This window comes from Tetrahymena thermophila, assembly GCF_000189635.1.
Source record: "Tetrahymena thermophila SB210 genomic scaffold scf_8254034, whole genome shotgun sequence".
Taxonomy (NCBI): Eukaryota; Ciliophora; class Oligohymenophorea; order Hymenostomatida; family Tetrahymenidae; genus Tetrahymena; species Tetrahymena thermophila.
In genome coordinates, this window is record NW_002476025.1 from 73,743 (window position 1) to 92,488 (window position 18,746).

At 23.2% G+C, this 18,746-nt stretch overlaps 6 protein-coding genes across 6 annotated transcripts in view; 2 read left to right on the forward strand and 4 right to left on the reverse strand. All coding sequences in view use genetic code 6, as the record gives it.

Annotated features, from left to right (window-relative positions):
• Nucleotides 1–106: 106 nt before the first annotated feature.
• Nucleotides 107–7,782, reverse strand: TTHERM_01124000 (vacuolar protein sorting-associated protein 26 containing protein; the record flags this gene model as incomplete). Its single annotated transcript, XM_001030180.2, has 12 exons — nt 107–1,214; nt 1,296–3,108; nt 3,164–3,506; nt 3,557–3,625; nt 3,682–3,827; nt 3,888–5,323; nt 5,795–6,023; nt 6,370–6,564; nt 6,652–6,805; nt 6,866–7,146; nt 7,374–7,467; nt 7,534–7,782. The coding sequence occupies 12 exons, from the start codon at nt 7,780–7,782 to the stop codon at nt 107–109; spliced, it is 6,117 nt and encodes a 2,038-aa protein (XP_001030180.2).
• A 2-nt stretch (nt 7,783–7,784) lies between these two features.
• TTHERM_001124009 (hypothetical protein) lies at nt 7,785–8,106 on the reverse strand (the record flags this gene model as incomplete). Its single annotated transcript, XM_012800642.1, has 3 exons — nt 7,785–7,808; nt 7,916–7,984; nt 8,038–8,106. 3 exons carry the CDS (start codon nt 8,104–8,106, stop codon nt 7,785–7,787), a joined length of 162 nt encoding a protein of 53 aa, XP_012656096.1.
• A 1,368-nt stretch (nt 8,107–9,474) lies between these two features.
• TTHERM_01124010 (14-3-3 family protein 14-3-3 beta/zeta) lies at nt 9,475–10,356 on the forward strand (the record flags this gene model as incomplete). The annotated part of the gene is made up of 1 exon (XM_001030181.1): nt 9,475–10,356. One exon carries the CDS (start codon nt 9,475–9,477, stop codon nt 10,354–10,356), a length of 882 nt encoding a protein of 293 aa, XP_001030181.1.
• Nucleotides 10,357–10,806: 450 nt separating this feature from the next.
• Nucleotides 10,807–12,557, reverse strand: TTHERM_01124020 (modifier of rudimentary (Mod(R)) protein; the record flags this gene model as incomplete). The annotated part of the gene is made up of 6 exons (XM_001030182.2): nt 12,013–12,557; nt 11,781–11,918; nt 11,521–11,712; nt 11,360–11,464; nt 11,042–11,294; nt 10,807–10,983 (listed from the first exon to the last, which is right to left on the reverse strand). Exons 1-6 carry the CDS (start codon nt 12,429–12,431, stop codon nt 10,807–10,809), a joined length of 1,284 nt encoding a protein of 427 aa, XP_001030182.2. The 5' UTR covers nt 12,432–12,557.
• Nucleotides 12,558–12,913: 356 nt separating this feature from the next.
• Nucleotides 12,914–13,583, forward strand: TTHERM_01124030 (hypothetical protein; the record flags this gene model as incomplete). The annotated part of the gene is made up of 3 exons (XM_001030183.3): nt 12,914–12,928; nt 13,230–13,324; nt 13,502–13,583. 3 exons carry the CDS (start codon nt 12,914–12,916, stop codon nt 13,581–13,583), a joined length of 192 nt encoding a protein of 63 aa, XP_001030183.3.
• Nucleotides 13,584–16,178: 2,595 nt separating this feature from the next.
• TTHERM_01124100 (AMP-binding enzyme family protein) overlaps nt 16,179–18,746 on the reverse strand; it is a gene marked incomplete at both ends in the record, with an annotated part of 3,899 nt that continues 1,331 nt past the window's right edge. Inside the window, 4 exons of the mRNA XM_001030184.2 lie at nt 16,179–16,694; nt 16,754–17,159; nt 17,445–17,835; nt 17,901–18,097. Coding sequence (XP_001030184.2) covers nt 16,179–16,694; nt 16,754–17,159; nt 17,445–17,835; nt 17,901–18,097 — 1,510 coding nt within the window. The remainder of the gene's footprint in view (nt 16,695–16,753; nt 17,160–17,444; nt 17,836–17,900; nt 18,098–18,746) is intronic.

Sequence of the window (18,746 nt, forward strand, 5' to 3'; positions counted from 1 at the left end):
TTTAGAGAATAATTAATTATTAGTTAATTTTAATACATTAAAATAAATATCGAAAGTCAAGAAAAAGCTATTATCTAATTTTAGTAAAAGTTAATTGCTTTTTTTATCAAGAATTATATGTTTAAGATGATTAAGCTTAGCTAAAATTTATTGCAGAATTTCGTAAAATATAATATTAACTTTATTATTAAGAAGATAGTTAGGATCTTTCATCTGAATTGGAAGGTGAGGATTGTTTTTTTAGGCTGGTTTACTACCTTTTTAATTCTGTAGGCTATGATTACTTTTGCGTTTTATTCTACTATTATTGTATAAAATCTTTGTACGCTTTATTTACATTATTTTATTTAATCCTAAAAGATGGTTACGAATTGCTTTAGTTTATAGATCTTGCTTTTTAAGTAGGTGTTTTAGATAAAATCTAAGAACTTGAGTCAATTTGGTTGTCTTCTTAAAGTTCTTATTTATTACTTTGAAAAACAGGAGAATTAGCATCCCTTAATCCTTTGGCTGTATTCCAGACATTACCTGAAGGAGGTCTGTATGCAATAATTGCTTTATTTATCGGAGATGAGGATTATTTTTAGCTTGAAGGTATAGTGATTTTATTTAAAGTTGAGTTTTATTTATATATTGATTTTTATGCAGGAGAATTGGGATCTTGTTGTATTGCAGCTATTATGCCTCCATAAATTGAATTTTGTAAAGGTGTTTAAACTGTCAAAGGATTTTCCATACCTTCTTTTAGTGAAGTGGCTTTATTAATTTTAAAAATAGAGTAATCTTTTTATAACTGTAGAGAATGTAAATCTTATTATAATTTATTAGTTTTCTGGGTATTATTTTATTATTATTCTTCTATTACATAATCATTTTCGATACTAATTTGATCTTACTGAGAAATTTGACAACCTTAACTTTTATCATATGATGGGTTACTAAATAATTTTTATTCATTTTGTTACAAATTCTTATTTTGATTATTTTCTGTATTCAGTTAAATGCTTTAAGGATCTAATAATTTATTTTAGTTGATTGGAGATATTATAGGACTTGTATTTAAAGATATTTTTTGAGAAACATCAAAAAACATAAACTAGTCCTAAATTTGTATTTCAGATATTTTTCTAAAATTAATATTGCTTTCATCATTTTCAGACTATTCATTGTCATTAACAATATTCATTTATTGCATTTCATTTTTTCTTTCTTCTCTAAATTTTAATTTATTTTTTTATTTTAGTCAAATTTTATTAAATTAAAAATAAATTGTTATTCTAAAATAAAATAAATACTCAATATTGAATTGTTGAGATAGATTCGGGAAAAGGGTGAGATTAAAGTCTGTCATCAACTTCTTCATGCTTAAATTCTGTAAGTTTTTTGGCGATTTCAAGGAATAAGCTTCAAAAATCTCATCTTATGAGGGCAAAAAGGGAGATTTTAATTTAATTTTTTCTATTTAATTTCTCTATAAAAATGCCTGCCCAAAATTATATTTAGAAGTTTAAAGGAAAAATTTTTCAAGATTTTAATTTTTAGTATTCTCATCACCAGATACTCCATCTCTATCACCTCTTAACTTCTTGCCATTTGTATTTCTTCCTTTTTATTTAAAATTAATATTGTCATTCATATTATTACCCATTTCATTTTTATTTTTTTTGCTATCTTCATTTTATTTCCCGTTTAGATCAATGCCATCTTAATTTAAACCGTTTTTATTTAATGATTCATCTGAGTTATCTTGTTTTTAATTATTTTATTGCCCATATGCTAATTCATTTTATAAATTATCATTTTTTATTTTATCAGATTAAGTTTATTCTGATTCATCTGTTTAAAGTCTAAAATTACAACTAATATTTTATTAGCTTTATTAAGTATTTTAACTTAAACCATTATGTTTATTTTATTTTCTGCAGTCGTCTTCAGGTTCAGAATCGCTATCTTTATCACCTGATTGTTTTAAATTAACCTCCTCATCATTTGTGTTAGCATTATCAGTTTCAAGATCTGCTTCAATATCAGCCTTAGCTTGACTTTAACTTGATTGATTGAGTTATTATTATTCAATTCTAGGTTCTTTGTTTTGCTTTAGTTGTTGTTTTTACTCTTTAAATTCTTTAAGTTCTTCAGCATCTTTTTAGGTGTAAAATTTATTCCATTCCAAACCTTTTTTTAATGCAAAAAGAACCTTTATTTGCTCTTTAGTTTAAAGCACGTACTTTTAAAATTTATTCAAAGAACTTTTTTGATTAGCTTTATTTTAGTTATTTGTGGGATAAGATTATTCTTTAGAAATAGTTTTTTATTAAATTTTATCATCATTTTATGTACTTTGTTTCATCTCATTCAAAACTCTTTTAGCTTACTCCTCTGTTTTTGATGAGCTTTAATTCATCAAATCTATATTTACTATCACTTACTACTGATTGTCTTCTTGATTTGTGATAGCTTACTAGTATTCTTCTGATTCTATATCCTAGAAACTTACTTAATTAGATATTGTTAATGAATCAGCTCTATGGTCAGTAAAGAGCTAAATGTCTTTTAATTTTTCTTTCTCATCAACCATCTATTTCAATCTTAAAATTTAAGACAAAGCTATTGAAGCTGATTTTATATTCTTTTTAACTTTAGGTGACAATGAGTCTTTATTAAAGATACTTTTTATTTAAGTTGACCTTAATATAGAGCTATCACTGCTTAAATTCTAAAGATTTTATTAATACTTTTTTGAAATAGTCATTTCTTATATTTTATTTAATTCTTCTTGAGGGATCTCCAATTCTTATGGAGCTTGCCCTGTTAATAAAGTTTCTTCATCAATGTCTAATTTTTCATTCAACTAGGCTTACTCTATCATCAACGTAAGGCAGCCAGAAAACTGTAATATAGACTTGCAAACTTACTATCCAATATATTCATAATCTTAAACACTAAAGTGCTTTATTGATTTATCTGATTGATCAATAATCAAATTATCACCTATTTTTAGGCCATTAAAAACTTCTTTACTTCCAAAAAATGAGGTTTCCAAGGTATAAGAATTTTCTACTTTCAAGTCTCTCCAAACATATTCACGTGCACAACAGTTCTTATGAGCTAATTTTATTTAACAACTACTTTAAATTGTTTTTTAAAAAAAGAACATATTTACTTGATATAAAAGAATATTTGCAACTACTGATATCAAAAAATTTGCAATTTTCAGCAATAACCTTTGGAAAGAGACGCACCTTTGCCCATTCAAGGTTTGAAGAATCTTCTTTTAATGTACACAATAAAAAGCTACCAGGTTTTACAGTATGACCATGTAAATCTAAAAACATATATACACTTTTGTTTTCATCATTTAATTATTAAATTCTCTATTTTATGCAATGAATCTCTGGGTAATTATTGCTATCACTAAATTCCCATCCTCTATTCAAATCAACTCCCTTTACTGAGGCTCTACTGTTTCCCACAACTACTCCGTCTGGATTTACCATTGGAATGATCTTTTTTTTAACTGTTGTTAAATTTTAAATCAAGTAAAAACTAAAATTACCTTGAAAATAAACATTTATCTTAATGAAATAGCTTCAGGTTCAGAGCTGAGTAAAAATTTTATAAAGCCCTTTTTTTAAAATTTAATTATTTATTTTATTCTTATTTTATTTATTTATTTATTACTTAGCAAACAAAGCTCCCTGGAGTCTCATTTGGATGTTATCTTGCGATTATAATTATGTATGGCCTCTTTTAAATTGGAAGGGCTCTTACAGAGTTTTATGATGTTATTTGTATTTCTGTAATAGGCAAACCTATAATAGAAGCGCCTGAAGTATATAAAAAAAAATAAAAAATAAAATCCTTCCTTTATTAAAATTTGATGTTACCAATTATTGTCTTTTCATAAATAAAATTAAAAGTATCAATTGTATAAACTCTTGTGTCATTATTAAAAGAGTACCTGAACAAAGGATTTTACTATTTAATAGTTGCTTCTATATTTTCTATAAATTCTATTAAATTTGAGAAGGTGTAAGGGATAGCTTACGAGAATAGGATAGTAGAATCTTTAGAGTTAATTTAAAATTAATATATAAATGAAAGTCCATGAAAATAGTTTTTAATAAACTTTTTGTCTTTTAATTTATAATTGTAAAACTTATCCATTTAGCTTGAAACGTCTAATCCAGCTTGTTTTAACTCTAAAATCTTTGTACATCTCTCTTCAATTTAAGGATTTTCAGGAAAAAATGTATTATCAACTTCAACAAAGTCATTTACTGGTAAAATTCTAAATGAAGACGTCCTCTTGAAAACTTTTCTTGGATAAGTAGATTATTGATACTTAATATCAAAAGCCATGTCTCTTCTCCAAGTTCTTAATTAATTGTTAAAATTGCTGTAAATCATGTTATCGTTGAGTCTAGCAATGCAAACATTCATACCTTATTGAAATAAAGATTTTTCTTTTCTGCAGTTCAGTATTTCAAAATTCAGACGTAAAGGTTCATTTGTTTTAACTTTTAAACCAAAATAAAACCAAGAAGTAAAGCCATCAGTATTAGTGTCAGCTTTTAATATAATTTAAACTTTTAAATTTTTAGGATCATAGTAGGCATGCAAAAAATTAGCACATTCAAAATCTCCAAATATTTCAAAGTCAGGATGTTGATTACCCTCTATTTAAAGATCTCTGATACTAAGAGGAGGTTAAATTTATTTGTCATTTTAAATTAAAAGACTGAATCTAGTCGAAGAGTAATAAGCTGCTTTGTATTGATTATTTTAACTAAGATTTTTTATTTAGTTCTCATTTTTATTGGCATCATTTTTTGCATTCTAAAGTGTATTGGAAAATATGACATTGTTTTAAGCTATTTGATCTGTTAATAAATTTTAATTGTGTAGAAATGATAAATTAAAGTTGCTAGGTCTTGATATAAATCTCTACCTGTCTTTGTATGCTTTAATTTAATTAGTAAATCCATAGCTTAGAGGTAAGCACAGTGTGAAGTAAATAAAGTCTCTCATTTAACTAGCATTTTTAAATTAAGTAAAATTTCTAATTGAAAAAACTTTTTAGTCTTATAATAATTGCTATAACTCTATTTATTTGTTTATTTTATTTAAAATGCTTTCATATTTGTAATAATCTATATCCATTTTTTTCATCTTTTATTCAAAAGGCTCTAAATCTCTAATGATTCCATAAGTAGTCCATTTAAGGCATCTACCACATATTTTACACCTACAGTTTTTCTCATCTAGAATACACTCATGGTCTTTTTTTTCTTGTTCTTCTCCTCTATACACCAAATTTTCCCTAATTATTTTTATAAAAATCATAAATGTTTTCTTTAAAACTAAAAAAAAAATTATTGTAAATATTCTTGCAAATTTAAGAGTTCAAGACTATTCATCTTCATACTAAATTAAGTATTTTTAGGTTTTTTTGGAATGAATCAACCTTATTCAGTGTTTAATTTTATCTATTAATGTGCTTTAAATTATTTATTTTTAGTAGAAGTATGCAGTAAAGAAGAAAACAGAATAATTTTAAAATATGAATTGACTTTTTCAGGAAAAAATATTATTTATTTTTTAAGAAAATACTTTCTAGCTGAGAATTAATTAAAATATTTTTCAATTTACATTTCAATTGATATTCTATTTCTACTATTAAAAAAAATAAATATGCTACGGCGATTAACCTTTGAATAAAATTTAAAAAATATTTTTTAAAGCTTGTTCTATAGCTATGAAGCTTTAATCTTAAGATTATAATGATTTTTACCTTTTTTAAGAGTTTAAAGATTTCCAATACAATTAATAGTCTGATTCTTATTTTCTTTCCATCATTAAGTCCATTGTTTCAATATCTAAATCAATAAACTTTAACTTAATTTTACCATCAAGCTAGTATTTACCACTTTCAACTAATTCATTTGGATTTTACAGCTTTTTTAGAGCGAATTAGGAATAACCTAGCATTTGAAATAAGAAGTTGTTTTTAGCAATAATTCCTTTTCAGTTAAATTACTTTAGTAGAATTTATGTTAATGTATTAATTACAACTTTTATTTTTCTTATTCTAAAAAATTTGATTAATTAATCTAAAAAATCTCTTAAAATTTAGAAGTGCTAGGATTACAAAAAAATTATTAACAGTAAAAAAAATAACATTAACCAATTATTATTAAATTAATTTTAAAAATAAAAAATTTGAGATATCAAAACTTTTTTTTTAATCTACATGAAAATAAAATAACACCTAAAAACAAAGATATTAAATATTTTATATATTAAAAATATATCTAATTCATTTCTTACGATACATAGATATTTCCTATTATTTAAAGTATCTTTTACCTTCATCATCAATTAAAATTAAGTTGATGAAATGTTTCACTTGGAATTTATTAGAAGTACTTTCTGAATAAGAAGGAGTCAAGTCAACACCACTGAGATACAATCTGATGGGAATAACTTCTCCTTTTCTAGGGCAGCCGTCCATAATTTCATAATCTACTAAAACTTCGTTATCTTTATTTACAACTCCATTATCTGTTTTTAAAAAACAAAATAAGTTAGTAAATGGTAAAAATATTTTAGCAAAATATATATAAAGATATATCAATTTTTTTTTATTACTGAGAGTGATTTCTTGACGGATAACTTACAATTACATATGTTTAATTCTTATTTTAACTAATAAGAAGTGAACCTTTCCAATCAAACAATCTTTTAAGTGGTATTTATCTTTAGAAAATTCGAATTCGATATGAAGACATTCTTGAATACCGACCTATCATTTAATTATTTAAATATTTAATACTAAATAAATTATTTTATTTTGGAAATCTACTTCAAGCTTGATAGGATTAGTTTCAATTTTATCTGAGTCTTAGCTAGGAAGGACGACAGCAAAATCAAGTGTTTAAACAATTTTTTAGTTATATTGTTTGTTGATACTTACTCTCAAAAAGTATCTAACCTTTGCAGATTTACCATAGTAAGTTTCGAAGGTCTTTTCAAACTTGGGGAATAAAAATTTGAATTTTTTATCTTCGAATAAAGTACCAGCAGGTTCCAATTCTCTGGCCATGCTCATAAAATCGCTATTTTGCTTGTTGTCATAAGTAACCTCTTTAAATATATTCAGAAAAAAGTAAATTTATTAAAATTTTGTTTCTTTTGATTCTTTAAATTGTATTTTTTATTAATCAACTTGCTTTTCGCAATTTTCAAAATAAAATGAATGTGATTTTATTTTATGTCTTAGAATATTTCTAAATATAATTTCCTCAATTTAAAAAACGAATAGACAGAATAATTTTTTAAAATTAAAATAAAGTTTTTCTCAATGGTTTTACCTATATGACCAACTAGTTCAACTCTAATACCTTGATGTTCTAATTTTTTACCCTTAATTCTAATATCTATTAAACCACTAATATCATCATCACCCTATTTATATTTTAATAAAATCATAATTGCTTTAAGCGAAACGATTATTTAAGATTATTTTCATACTGTATAAACGGGAAGCTTAAAAGGTTCTTATCCCTTAGGTCTAATAGTAGTTTTTTTTCTCTTTTCAAGACCATCTAATTCAATAGTAATATTTGCACCTGAATTGCCAAAACCGAAAAATGACTATTAATGATTTATTTAAAATAGTGTTAGAAAACTGTGATTTTTTATATGTAAGGTATTTTGCTAATTTATTGGGTTGCTAGACTTTTATGAAATCGAAATAATATTTAATTTAAATCCTACCATTTTCACTTAGATGTTTTTGATATTTCCTTTTTTATATAAATTGATTGATACTAATTAATATTAATTTTCTTTTTTATTTTTATAGTCAAATAAGAAATAGATACTTAAATTAAATATATGAAAATATATTTACGCACGCTATCAAGTCTATCTTATGAAGTATTTCTTTCTTAATTTCCTGATAATGACAAGCAAAATTTACCTAATTATTCATTTACTTATATATATAAATTTTGATTTTTATTAATAAGATACTTTCAATCCCTCGCTAATCTAATTTATTAGTTTTTTATCTAAGCTGTTTAAGTAGTTCATAGAAATCATCTCTTTGTCCCTTATTTTTTTCTCATTTCATTTAATATCATTAAACAAACTATGTTTTCACTTTCTGATAAATAAGTAAAATTCATTTTTTTAATTTTTCTGAGTAAATCCAATTTAAAAATTTTTAAAGAAACAATAGAATTAAATAAATTTCATTAATTTCAAAGCCTTTTTACAAAATATATTATAGCACTTCTTTCTATTCAAAATGAACAACCTAAACTAAAAAAATTTAAATTTGTTATTAATGTTTGTTGAAAGAAACTTAAAAGATGATTTTTTTACAAATATAAAATAAAATATTTAAAAATTATAATTTATGATAATGAATAGAATAAATTAAAATTTTAAATTATATTTATTAAGAATAAATATTATAATGAAGACTTCTACTTTATTTATTACAATCTTATCGTTTCAAAAAGATATTATTCAGTTTAATTTTTACTTAAAATTGTACCATACTATTCTCATTTTATAAAAAAATATTTTTGGATTATTTAAAAAAAATTACATATTTAATAAATTATTAAAATTATAAGTTATTTTTTTAATTAAATCATATATCTAGTTAAAAATAATTTCTTCTAATTTTTAGAAATGGTATCTCAGCTTAATATTGATTATTGACATAATATATTTAGCTCAGCTAATTTTTAAAGTCTGTATTACTAATCTTAATATAAATAGGAAAAATGTTAGAAAAAATTTAATAAATCTAAGAAGCTTTTTAAATAAGTTATTAGACAATCCAAACAATTATTAAAATTAATTTATTAAAAGAAATAGTTTTATAGTTTTATCATAGAAGAATAAAGAAAAAGTGATATAATTTTGAGTCTAAAAAAATCTTAAAAATGAAGATTCAAATAATCATTATTTAATTTTACAACAACATCTATTCTTTATATATAAATAATGTATAAATATTTATAAAATTTTATTTATATTTCATATTTTACTTCAGATAAAAGTTAAAATCAAAAATATTGGTTGTCTTATTGTATTAAACACAAAAAATTTATTATAATTATTCGAAATACTTCAATAGATTTTTATTTTAGATTTATTTTGATAAATGATGTACTTTATAAACATTTTTTATAAATATTTTATTTTAGATAAGCTCAAAAATTGTTTATATTAATAATAGTCATTTTTATAAGGATATGCTTTATAATTATACCAATCTTTTCTTTTTTAAAAAATATTAAAAATCAGTATGATATATTTCAAAAACTGAATTGAAAAATTCACAAATATATAAATTTTTATTAAATAGATAAAATTTTAATCTTTTAAATTTGATAAATATTAATTTTTAATACAAGTAAGATTGTAACTCATATTTTATATACTAGTATTAAGATGAATAAGCTTTCAAATCAAAAGGGCGAAAATTAGCGAGATAAGTTGTTGTTGCAAGCAAGACTTGCTTAATAGACATAAAGATTTGAAGAGATGGTCAAATTCGTTAATATGATTGCTTAAGAAGATGGTGTTTAGCTTAGAAGAGAAGAAGAAATTTTATTAAGCTCAGCATATAAAAGTTTAGTAGGTAATAAAAGAGCAGAGTTAAGAGTTTTAATGCAAATAGAGAAAAATGAGAGAGGCAATCAAACCCCTGCTCAAAATAAATATTTAATGAAATATATCAATAAAATTGAAAAAGAAATATGCCTGCGTTGCGAAGAAATTAATAGTTTGATAGATAGAAATTTAATGAAATATGTTTCTGATTTAAAATAAAAAATTTTGTACTTTAAGCTGAAAGGTGATTATATGAGATATTATGCTGAAGTTTTAAAAACTAGATTGCTAATGTATCATATGAGAGAATAATCATATTTATAAGACGATGATAGTAACCACTCTTCAAATAGAGATGAAGAAGATGAAAATGAATAAGCACTAAGTAACTTTGAATTTAAAGAGTTTGAAGAAGTAAATGAAGAAGCTCTTTTTGCATATAGTGAGGCAGAAAAGCTAGCAAAATCTGAATTAGCTCTGTCGAATCCATTGAGATTGGCATTATATCTGAATATGAGTGTTTATTTTTTTGAAATTTAAGATAAAGTTAAATAAGCTATTTAAATTGCAAATGAAGCATTTTAAGGAGCTATAAACAATATAGAAAGTGAAAACGAAGAAAATTATAGAGATTGTACATTAATTATGCAGCTACTAAGAGATAATATAACTTATTGGAATGAAATATATTAATAAAAAGAATATGATCAAGAATATTGAAATACTCTTTTAATAATAATCTTAATATTGTTTCATTTTTAAAAATTATAAATTAAAAAATGTATTTTTATATCAGAAGCAAGTGATATAAATTACAAAGAGCTTTGCTTGTTACTTAGTTAGTTATTAATTAACTCGTTAGCTAGTTAATCACCAAAATTTATTATTTTTTAAGAATTAAAATAATTAATTTAATTGATTTTAATTCATCATACTAACAATAGAATATTTAAATGTTTTTCACAATTCAAAAGAAATATTTTCTAATTTTTATTTCAAATGTTTTTACAAAAATTTTACAAAAAGAAAGCTATCAAAAAGTAATTTAGAAGCTTTATAATAAAAAATAAAATATGAATTAGTTAAGATAAAATAAATTTTTTGAAAGTTCATACAATATGTAAATTTTTTAAATTATATAGAGACTTTGTTTTAAGCATTTATTTTAAATCAATTAGAATTTGTTAATTTTTCTCTTTAAGTGTTAAACATATGATATAGCTAACGATTATTTTTATAATTTCTAACTTCTTCCTCGAAATTTTGTCCTTGAACGTTTTATGAATTCTCTTCTAATTCTGATATTTTTTAACCCAATGCTTAAATGATGCTCATATCTCCAAATCTCTTTTATTTTAGTTGGATTCTTATAAATATAAGCATTTTGAAAAATTAAATTGATTACCTCTTTGATATTATTGCTAATTGAAGTTAGTTTTTATAGTTATTGTTACAGCTGTTCATATTAATTGGCTATTTCATTTAAATTTATCTTTTTTACTTCAAGACTGGCTTACTAATCTATCATATCAGAGCTCACTTTCACGTTTAAATTTGCTAAATCGGCAACTCTGTTTTTTAAATCTATTACTTCTGGTAAAACAGCAATATTTTCAGCAAAGCTAGGCTAATTTAATGTTTCTTGAAGTTACTATTAACTATTAAAATTAAAAAGAAATAAAATTTAATTCTAATTTATATTTTTATTATATTTTATATTTACTTCTATCCAGGGAATACTTTTTAAACATCAATAGTTGCAAATTTTTGCTTTTCCAAATCCTAATTTATGGTTTCTTTTTTTTCTTTAAATTGTTCAAGCAAACCGCTTTATTTTTATTAAATATAATTTTAAAATATTCTTTTGATATAATTTTTATTTACTCTGCAAATGGAGGGTTCTGTTAAATCATTTAATTAATGGTAGTTATTAAGTTAATAAGAGTTGAGTTTTGTTCCCAGCGGAAGTTGGCTTCATACATGAATCTAAGAGTTGAGTCATTAACATTTGCTTGAATATATCTCTTTCTTAAAAATACTGAAGGTTTACTTCTAGGAAAATCAAAGTCAAGCTCTCTATGAAATAGATAAAACAAATTAACTATGAGATACATTAAAATGCTTAAAATATGAAATAATTTTACATTTTTATTGGAATTTTAAAATTTGGGATATCTAACTCCATATTGATAACAGTTTTTCTACCTACTTCAGATGGGAATTAGGGTTGAACAATCTAGTATGGAAATCTTTGCTTTAATAAATCTAGTTATTTTATAATCCTTTAAAAGAAATGTTTAATCATCTTAATTTTTAAAACTATTCGAAATATTTTGACTAATATCGAAAAAATAAATAAATTAATAAATTATTTACTCTTAATTTTGAACGCTTGCTGTATCTTATCCTTTGTTCAAATTTTATTATGGGTTTTACTACTTTTATTGCTAATACTAGTTATTATATTAATTGTAAGGCTACTATTATTAATTTTAAGCTTGAGGCTATTATTGTTGCTGTTATTATTACTATAGCTAAGGCATATTGGGGTTATATTAATTATAAGCCTACTACGAATATGGATTATATTAATTTGGCTACTATTACTACTGCTACTACTATGCGTAAGGCTGTTATTATTACTAATAATTGAATTGATTGTTTTAATATCCTATTTGATTTTATGCATATGGATTATATGGATTATTATTATTTGTATTTTAGTTTGATGCTGGAGCCTTTGGCAATGCCATAGGTACAACATTAGGATTTCCGTATTAATAATTATAGTTCATATTTATTGCTAATTAAAACTCGAATTTTAACTTTCTAGTTTGCCTTTTATTGCTGATCTATCTTAACCCTATTAGATTTAGATTTCTTTATATTAGTTTAATTATTTATTTTTTTGTATGAATAATCTTTATTCTTCAAAAAGAATATATATTACCTTTCAATTGATTAAGTATTCCTTCTTATCATTTTTACATATCAAAATGCATCAAAAGAAAGTAAAAAAAAAAACATTGAAGATCATTTTGAGTATATTCAGGTTTAAATACATACATTTACACATAGACTCTCTTTTTTTTGTTCTAAATAATCATTTTCTAAATGCTAATAAAAAATTGAGTGAATTATTGCAGTAATAAATATGAGTTTATATTTCGTTTCTTAACAAAAATTAATTAGTATAAATTTCACCATTTTACTTTTATTAATATTTCAATCATTAAATTAAATTTCAAAATAATTATATAAGAAATAATTAGAAAAAATGAAAAGGGAAAGGGTAACCATATTTTAAAATTTTAAATATTTAATCAGTTCGCTTTATTAAAAATTTATTTATTGAAATTTTTCTGCTCAGTCAATTAAAATTTACTTATTAAAAAATAAACTAATTCTTAATTTCTATTTTATTATTTCAAATTAAATGATTAAAGCGATTATTTGATAATATTTTCTATTCCATAGCCATACTTTTATTTTCATAATAAAATAGAAAAATATATTTTATTAGTAAAACCTTTTTATTTATTTAAAATGCGTTTTTAGTAAAAAATTTTATTTAATTTTAAATTTAAACAAAGAAAAAATTATAAAAAAGGGAGCCTGTAGCCGGATTCGAACCGGCGGCCTTCTGCTTACAAGGCAGATGCACTAACCACTGTGCTATACAGGCTATGTGATATATTTAATTAAAAATTTACAATGAGTTAAATTGGCTGTAAATTAAAATTTTTCAATTATTTTATAAAAGTATAAAATCATATTAACCTAAAACTTAGTCAGAAATTTTAAATTATTTTAAATTCTAAAATTTGAGAAATTCTCTCAATAATTTTATTACAAAAATAAAAAGGGAGCCTGTAGCCGGATTCGAACCGGCGGCCTTCTGCTTACAAGGCAGATGCACTAACCACTGTGCTATACAGGCTATGTGAAAGTTTAAATATTTATTTTTGAAAACAATTAAAATAGATATGACGAGTATAAGTTAAAATAAATATGAAATTTATTTCTATTTGATTTTAATTTATTTTTAAAATGATTTTTGCAAAATTTCAAATATCTTAAGATTAAATTATTTTATGAATTTATATTTTTAAAATAATTAAATTGAAAAACAGCTAAGTAGTAACAGTAAAAATATCAACACTAAAAATTAATTCGAAAAAAATATATATTGAAAATAAAAAAAAGATTCTTAAAAAAAAATATTAAATATATTAAATTCTAAATAAGAATGATGCAAAATAAAAATATATTAAATATATTTTTTTGAAGATATAAAATGATCACATAAGCTTTTTAATAAATTATTTTTTAATTTTACTCTAAATAAATAATATGTATCTACAAAATATTCTTAAATAAATCTAGAATATATACTTGAAATATTAAAATATTTTTTAAAACTTTTACTTAAGATTATTTAAACAGGTTCAAAAATTAATAAACTGATATTTTATTTATTTATTATGCAAACAAATGTTTTCATGTTAGTATCATGATTCCGATTCTTCAACTATCCCAAGCAAAAGCTGAAAAAATTAAGTTTACTTAAAGAAGCTCTTAAAGATAATTGTCAGTCATTTTATATTGCTTTCTTATTCCTAAATATCTTATTAGATTTAAATAGGGTTTTTTTTTTAATATTTTAATTATCATTAATATTATTAAAACTATTAAAGGACTGTTAATCAATGATCAATATTAGTAATTCTTATTATTAATTCTCATGTTTAAACTCTATAAAATGATTATTCATTTATGATTATAAGTTTAATTATCAAATATCTTTTTTACCTAAAAATTATTTACTAATTTTTTATTAAAATTTATATTAAGATAATAAATTTAATTAAGGTTTTCTATTGGTCAAAATTTACTTTATTAAAACATAAAAATATTTACTTTTCTTTTATCAGACATATTAAAAAATATAAAAATTAAATTTATTTTGGTTATTTATTCATTTATTGTTTAAAAATAATTTTAATATTTTATTTATGAAAAAAAATTTTAAGTTCATTTTAACATTATTAACAATTAAATATTTTAAAAAAAGGGAGCCTGTAGCCGGATTCGAACCGGCGGCCTTCTGCTTACAAGGCAGATGCACTAACCACTGTGCTATACAGGCTATATGATAATTTCTAAATCAAATTTTGAAAACAATTAAAATTAATTTAAAGTAAAGATTAATGAAGCATATTAAAATAATAAAATAAGTTTTTTAATTTAATTTTTATTTTTTGTAATAAATAATATAAAAATAATGTTTATTTTTAGAAAGATAATTCAAGTTATTGTAATTTTATTTTTATATTTTAAATATAAATAAAAAGGGAGCCTGTAGCCGGATTCGAACCGGCGGCCTTCTGCTTACAAGGCAGATGCACTAACCACTGTGCTATACAGGCTACGTGATATTTTTTAAAACAATTTTCGAATGCAATTAAAACTAATTCCTTGTAAATTATATGAAAATTATAAAGTATTTAATTTCTGCATGAAAAAATAAAAGTTATGTGATTTTTTATATTTTTTAAATGAAATCAAAAATTATTTTATAGATGATTTTATTTATAATACAACAAATATAATTTTTTTAAATTTATAATTTATTTTTTTTGATTGAAAAAAATAAATAAAAAAGGGAGCCTGTAGCCGGATTCGAACCGGCGGCCTTCTGCTTACAAGGCAGATGCACTAACCACTGTGCTATACAGGCTACGTGATAGGTTAGTCAAAAAATATTAAATTATTTGAGGTAAAACAAAACTAATTTTGAATTACGCCTTTTTCATGAATTAATATCAAATTTTAGTTAAGCTTTTTTCTTCATCATTAAAATTATATTGAGCATGAAGACTTAAATTTGAATTTATTTTTTATAAAATAAAAAAAAAAGGAAGCCTGTAGCCGGATTCGAACCGGCGGCCTTCTGCTTACAAGGCAGATGCACTAACCACTGTGCTATACAGGCTATATGATTATTTCACTTAGTAACAATAAATTCTTTTCTATCGCAAATCTCATTAAGCTCCATTTGAATGATTATTTATTTTAATCTATTTGAATTTGAATTAATTCAAAATCAGAATAGCGATGAAGTTAATTAGGATTAAAGTAATAAATTATTTATATAATCATAATTTCAAGTATCATATCACAGGATTGCCATAGATTTATTAAACATTAAATTTATAAAAAAACTAATATAAAAAGTATGATAAAAAGAATAATTTATTTGTTGTAAAGGTAATTTATTTTATTTAAAATTACATGAATTATTTCAAAAACAAAGTATTTTATTATTTAAATTTATAAATTTTTTTGATAAATCAAGTTACAATAAATATAGATGGAATGCTCAGATCATTATATCGATCGATCAATTTAAACATGTAAAAGTGTAAAAATAATATAAGAGAAATTAAAATTAAAATTAGTATTTATATATTTATGATTATTTTTTCAAGGTATTTTTATTTTATTATTATTGATTATTTATTTGTTTTTAAAAGTTGTAATCAAAGTCTGGGTTGTGCAGGAACTAATTATTCTACTTCTGTTTTGCCATCATGACTATAAAGCATATCAATAACTGGTTTAAATACTTTATTAGCAATGTGTCTTTACATTTTCATTGATCCAGTCAAACAGCCATGAGTTTGTAAGGATTCAGGCTCAAGATAAATTCTTTATGCCTATTCGAAAGTAAAGAGACCTTCCTTTTTACCATGAGCTAATATATTTTTTTAGTAGAATTATATAATTTTAGGGTTAGCACATAATTCTCTTAAGTTGCGATTAGGATCAACATTAAGTTCTGCAGCAATCTTTTTAATTTCTTCAGGGTTGGGAACAATAATACCAATACAGAAGTTTTGGACAGAATCTCCATAGAGAAAAGCTTCAGCAACACCTCTAGCTCTAACATAAATATTTTCAACTTTTTCAGGTGCAACGTATTCACCTTAACTCAATTTGAAAATATTTTTCTTTCTGTCAATAACTTTAAAGGCACCATTGGGTAACATGACTCCCTATTAATATTATTTAGATATTCTTAATTAAAGGATTATTGGAATAAATTTTTAATTACAATATCTCCAGAGTGCATCCATCCTTCTTCATCAATAGTTTCCTTTGTCTTGCTGGGCTATTTGTAATATTGTTAGAAAATACTGGCACCACGAGTGCAGATTTCACCTCTAGGAAGAGGATATCCTTACTCATCCTTATCAGTTGCATGATAGTTCATTTCTGGGACATCAACAAGCTTCATTTCCAAACTTGGTAAAATACCACCAACATGTCCTGACTCAGGATCAATTGCAACAGTCAAAGACTTAACACCTGTAGCTTCAGTTTATCCATAACCTTCTAAGACTGGGCAGGAAAGAGCAACCTTGTAGAATTCAAGGACTTTACGAGAAATAGGAGCAGAAGAGCTTAAAAGAATTCTCATCTTTCCACCAAAGAATCTCTTAAGTTCGTCAAACATTAAACTATAAATTTATAATAATAATTTTATTTTTTCAAGTCAAAATAATTTTTTTAAGTTTACAAAAAAAGAAAGAAGATAGATAGAGAAATAGATAGATAGAAAAGAAGAAAGAAGTTGTATTTATTTATTTGTTAATTTAAATGTTTTGGCAAATTTCTATTTTTTTTTTATATTAATTTTTCTAATATCTGAAATACTAAATTATTTTGAGAGTAACTTCTACTAATACTTTACTTCTTTTCTTTTAATTTTTGAGTTAATAATAAGTAAATCAAATTAAAATTACTAATCTAATGAGGCATTGTTGTATTGTCCCTTTTCTTATATATCGATGAGCTTTGTGGCAATAGCAAAATCTATTTCAGTGTCACTAAATCTTCTTCTTAAATGAGTCATACAGAAGTCATAATATCTGTTAAAGAGACGAGGAACAGAGATGAAAACAGTAGGTTGAGCAGCTTGGCAATCTTGAAGTAAATTTTAAGTGTTACCAGAGTAGAAAGCAATTCTGCATCCAGCGTACCAGCAAGTGCAATTAACGAAACGCTCAAAAATATGTGGGAGAGGTAAGTAGGATAAATGGGTATCAGTTTCAAAGAATCTAAAATCACTTAATTATTGAGTAGTGATGGCAGCAACTACATTCTTATGAGTGATCATAACACCCTTAGGATTACCTTATAAAATAAAATAAAAATATTATTATCTTAATGCTTTAGAGTAAAATATAACAATTGCTTACCAGTTGTTCCTGATGTATAGGAGAAAGTAAAAATGCTTGAAGGTAAAACAGGTCTCTTAGGAGAAGGATTTTTCTTTCCTGCTTCAATAACTTAATTTAAGAAGATTAAATTGAGTCCCTTTTGCTTGACAATCTATTAGAGCTAAAGAGGAACTTCATCGAAAGAAATAATAGTTTTTAAATTATGGAGTCTCTTCCTATTTTTAAGAAAGTTAAAATAATTTATTTTAAGAATTTGCATATTTAATTGGTTTGTTTGTATAGATAAAAGGCATTTGAGATGTGTGAGTTTGCATTTTAGAAATGTGTTGTGGCATATTTTTGAGTTGTTTATTTGTATTCATAAATTTAATGGTAGTTTAAAAGATACAATAGTGATTGATTGATATATTAATTTAGTGTTGGTTGAGATATAGCTTAATAAGTTCATTAAAAGTTTTAAATGATATGAGATTTATATTATGTATTATACTTTGTGAGTAAAAATATTCAATAGCATATTAATCTAAAATTTTTAGAGCGATATTACGCAATAAGATTGAAATTAGAAGAATTCTAATTAAATTATCAATAAATATGCTTCTCAATTTAAATAGTCTGTAATTAATCATAAGAGAATAAGATAAAACTATTGCTACTATTATTTTATCAATAATTAATGTAAATTTTAATATTCGATTACTAATTTACTCAGAATAATTATTTTCTTGTTAAAATTCTTTTCTAAAATAATAATTTGGGTCTGATAGAAAGATTTAATAATGTATTTTTCTTTGTTTATTATTTTACCAATTTTTGAACTCAAAATCTTTTTATGATATCATATTATGATATATAGAGAAAAAG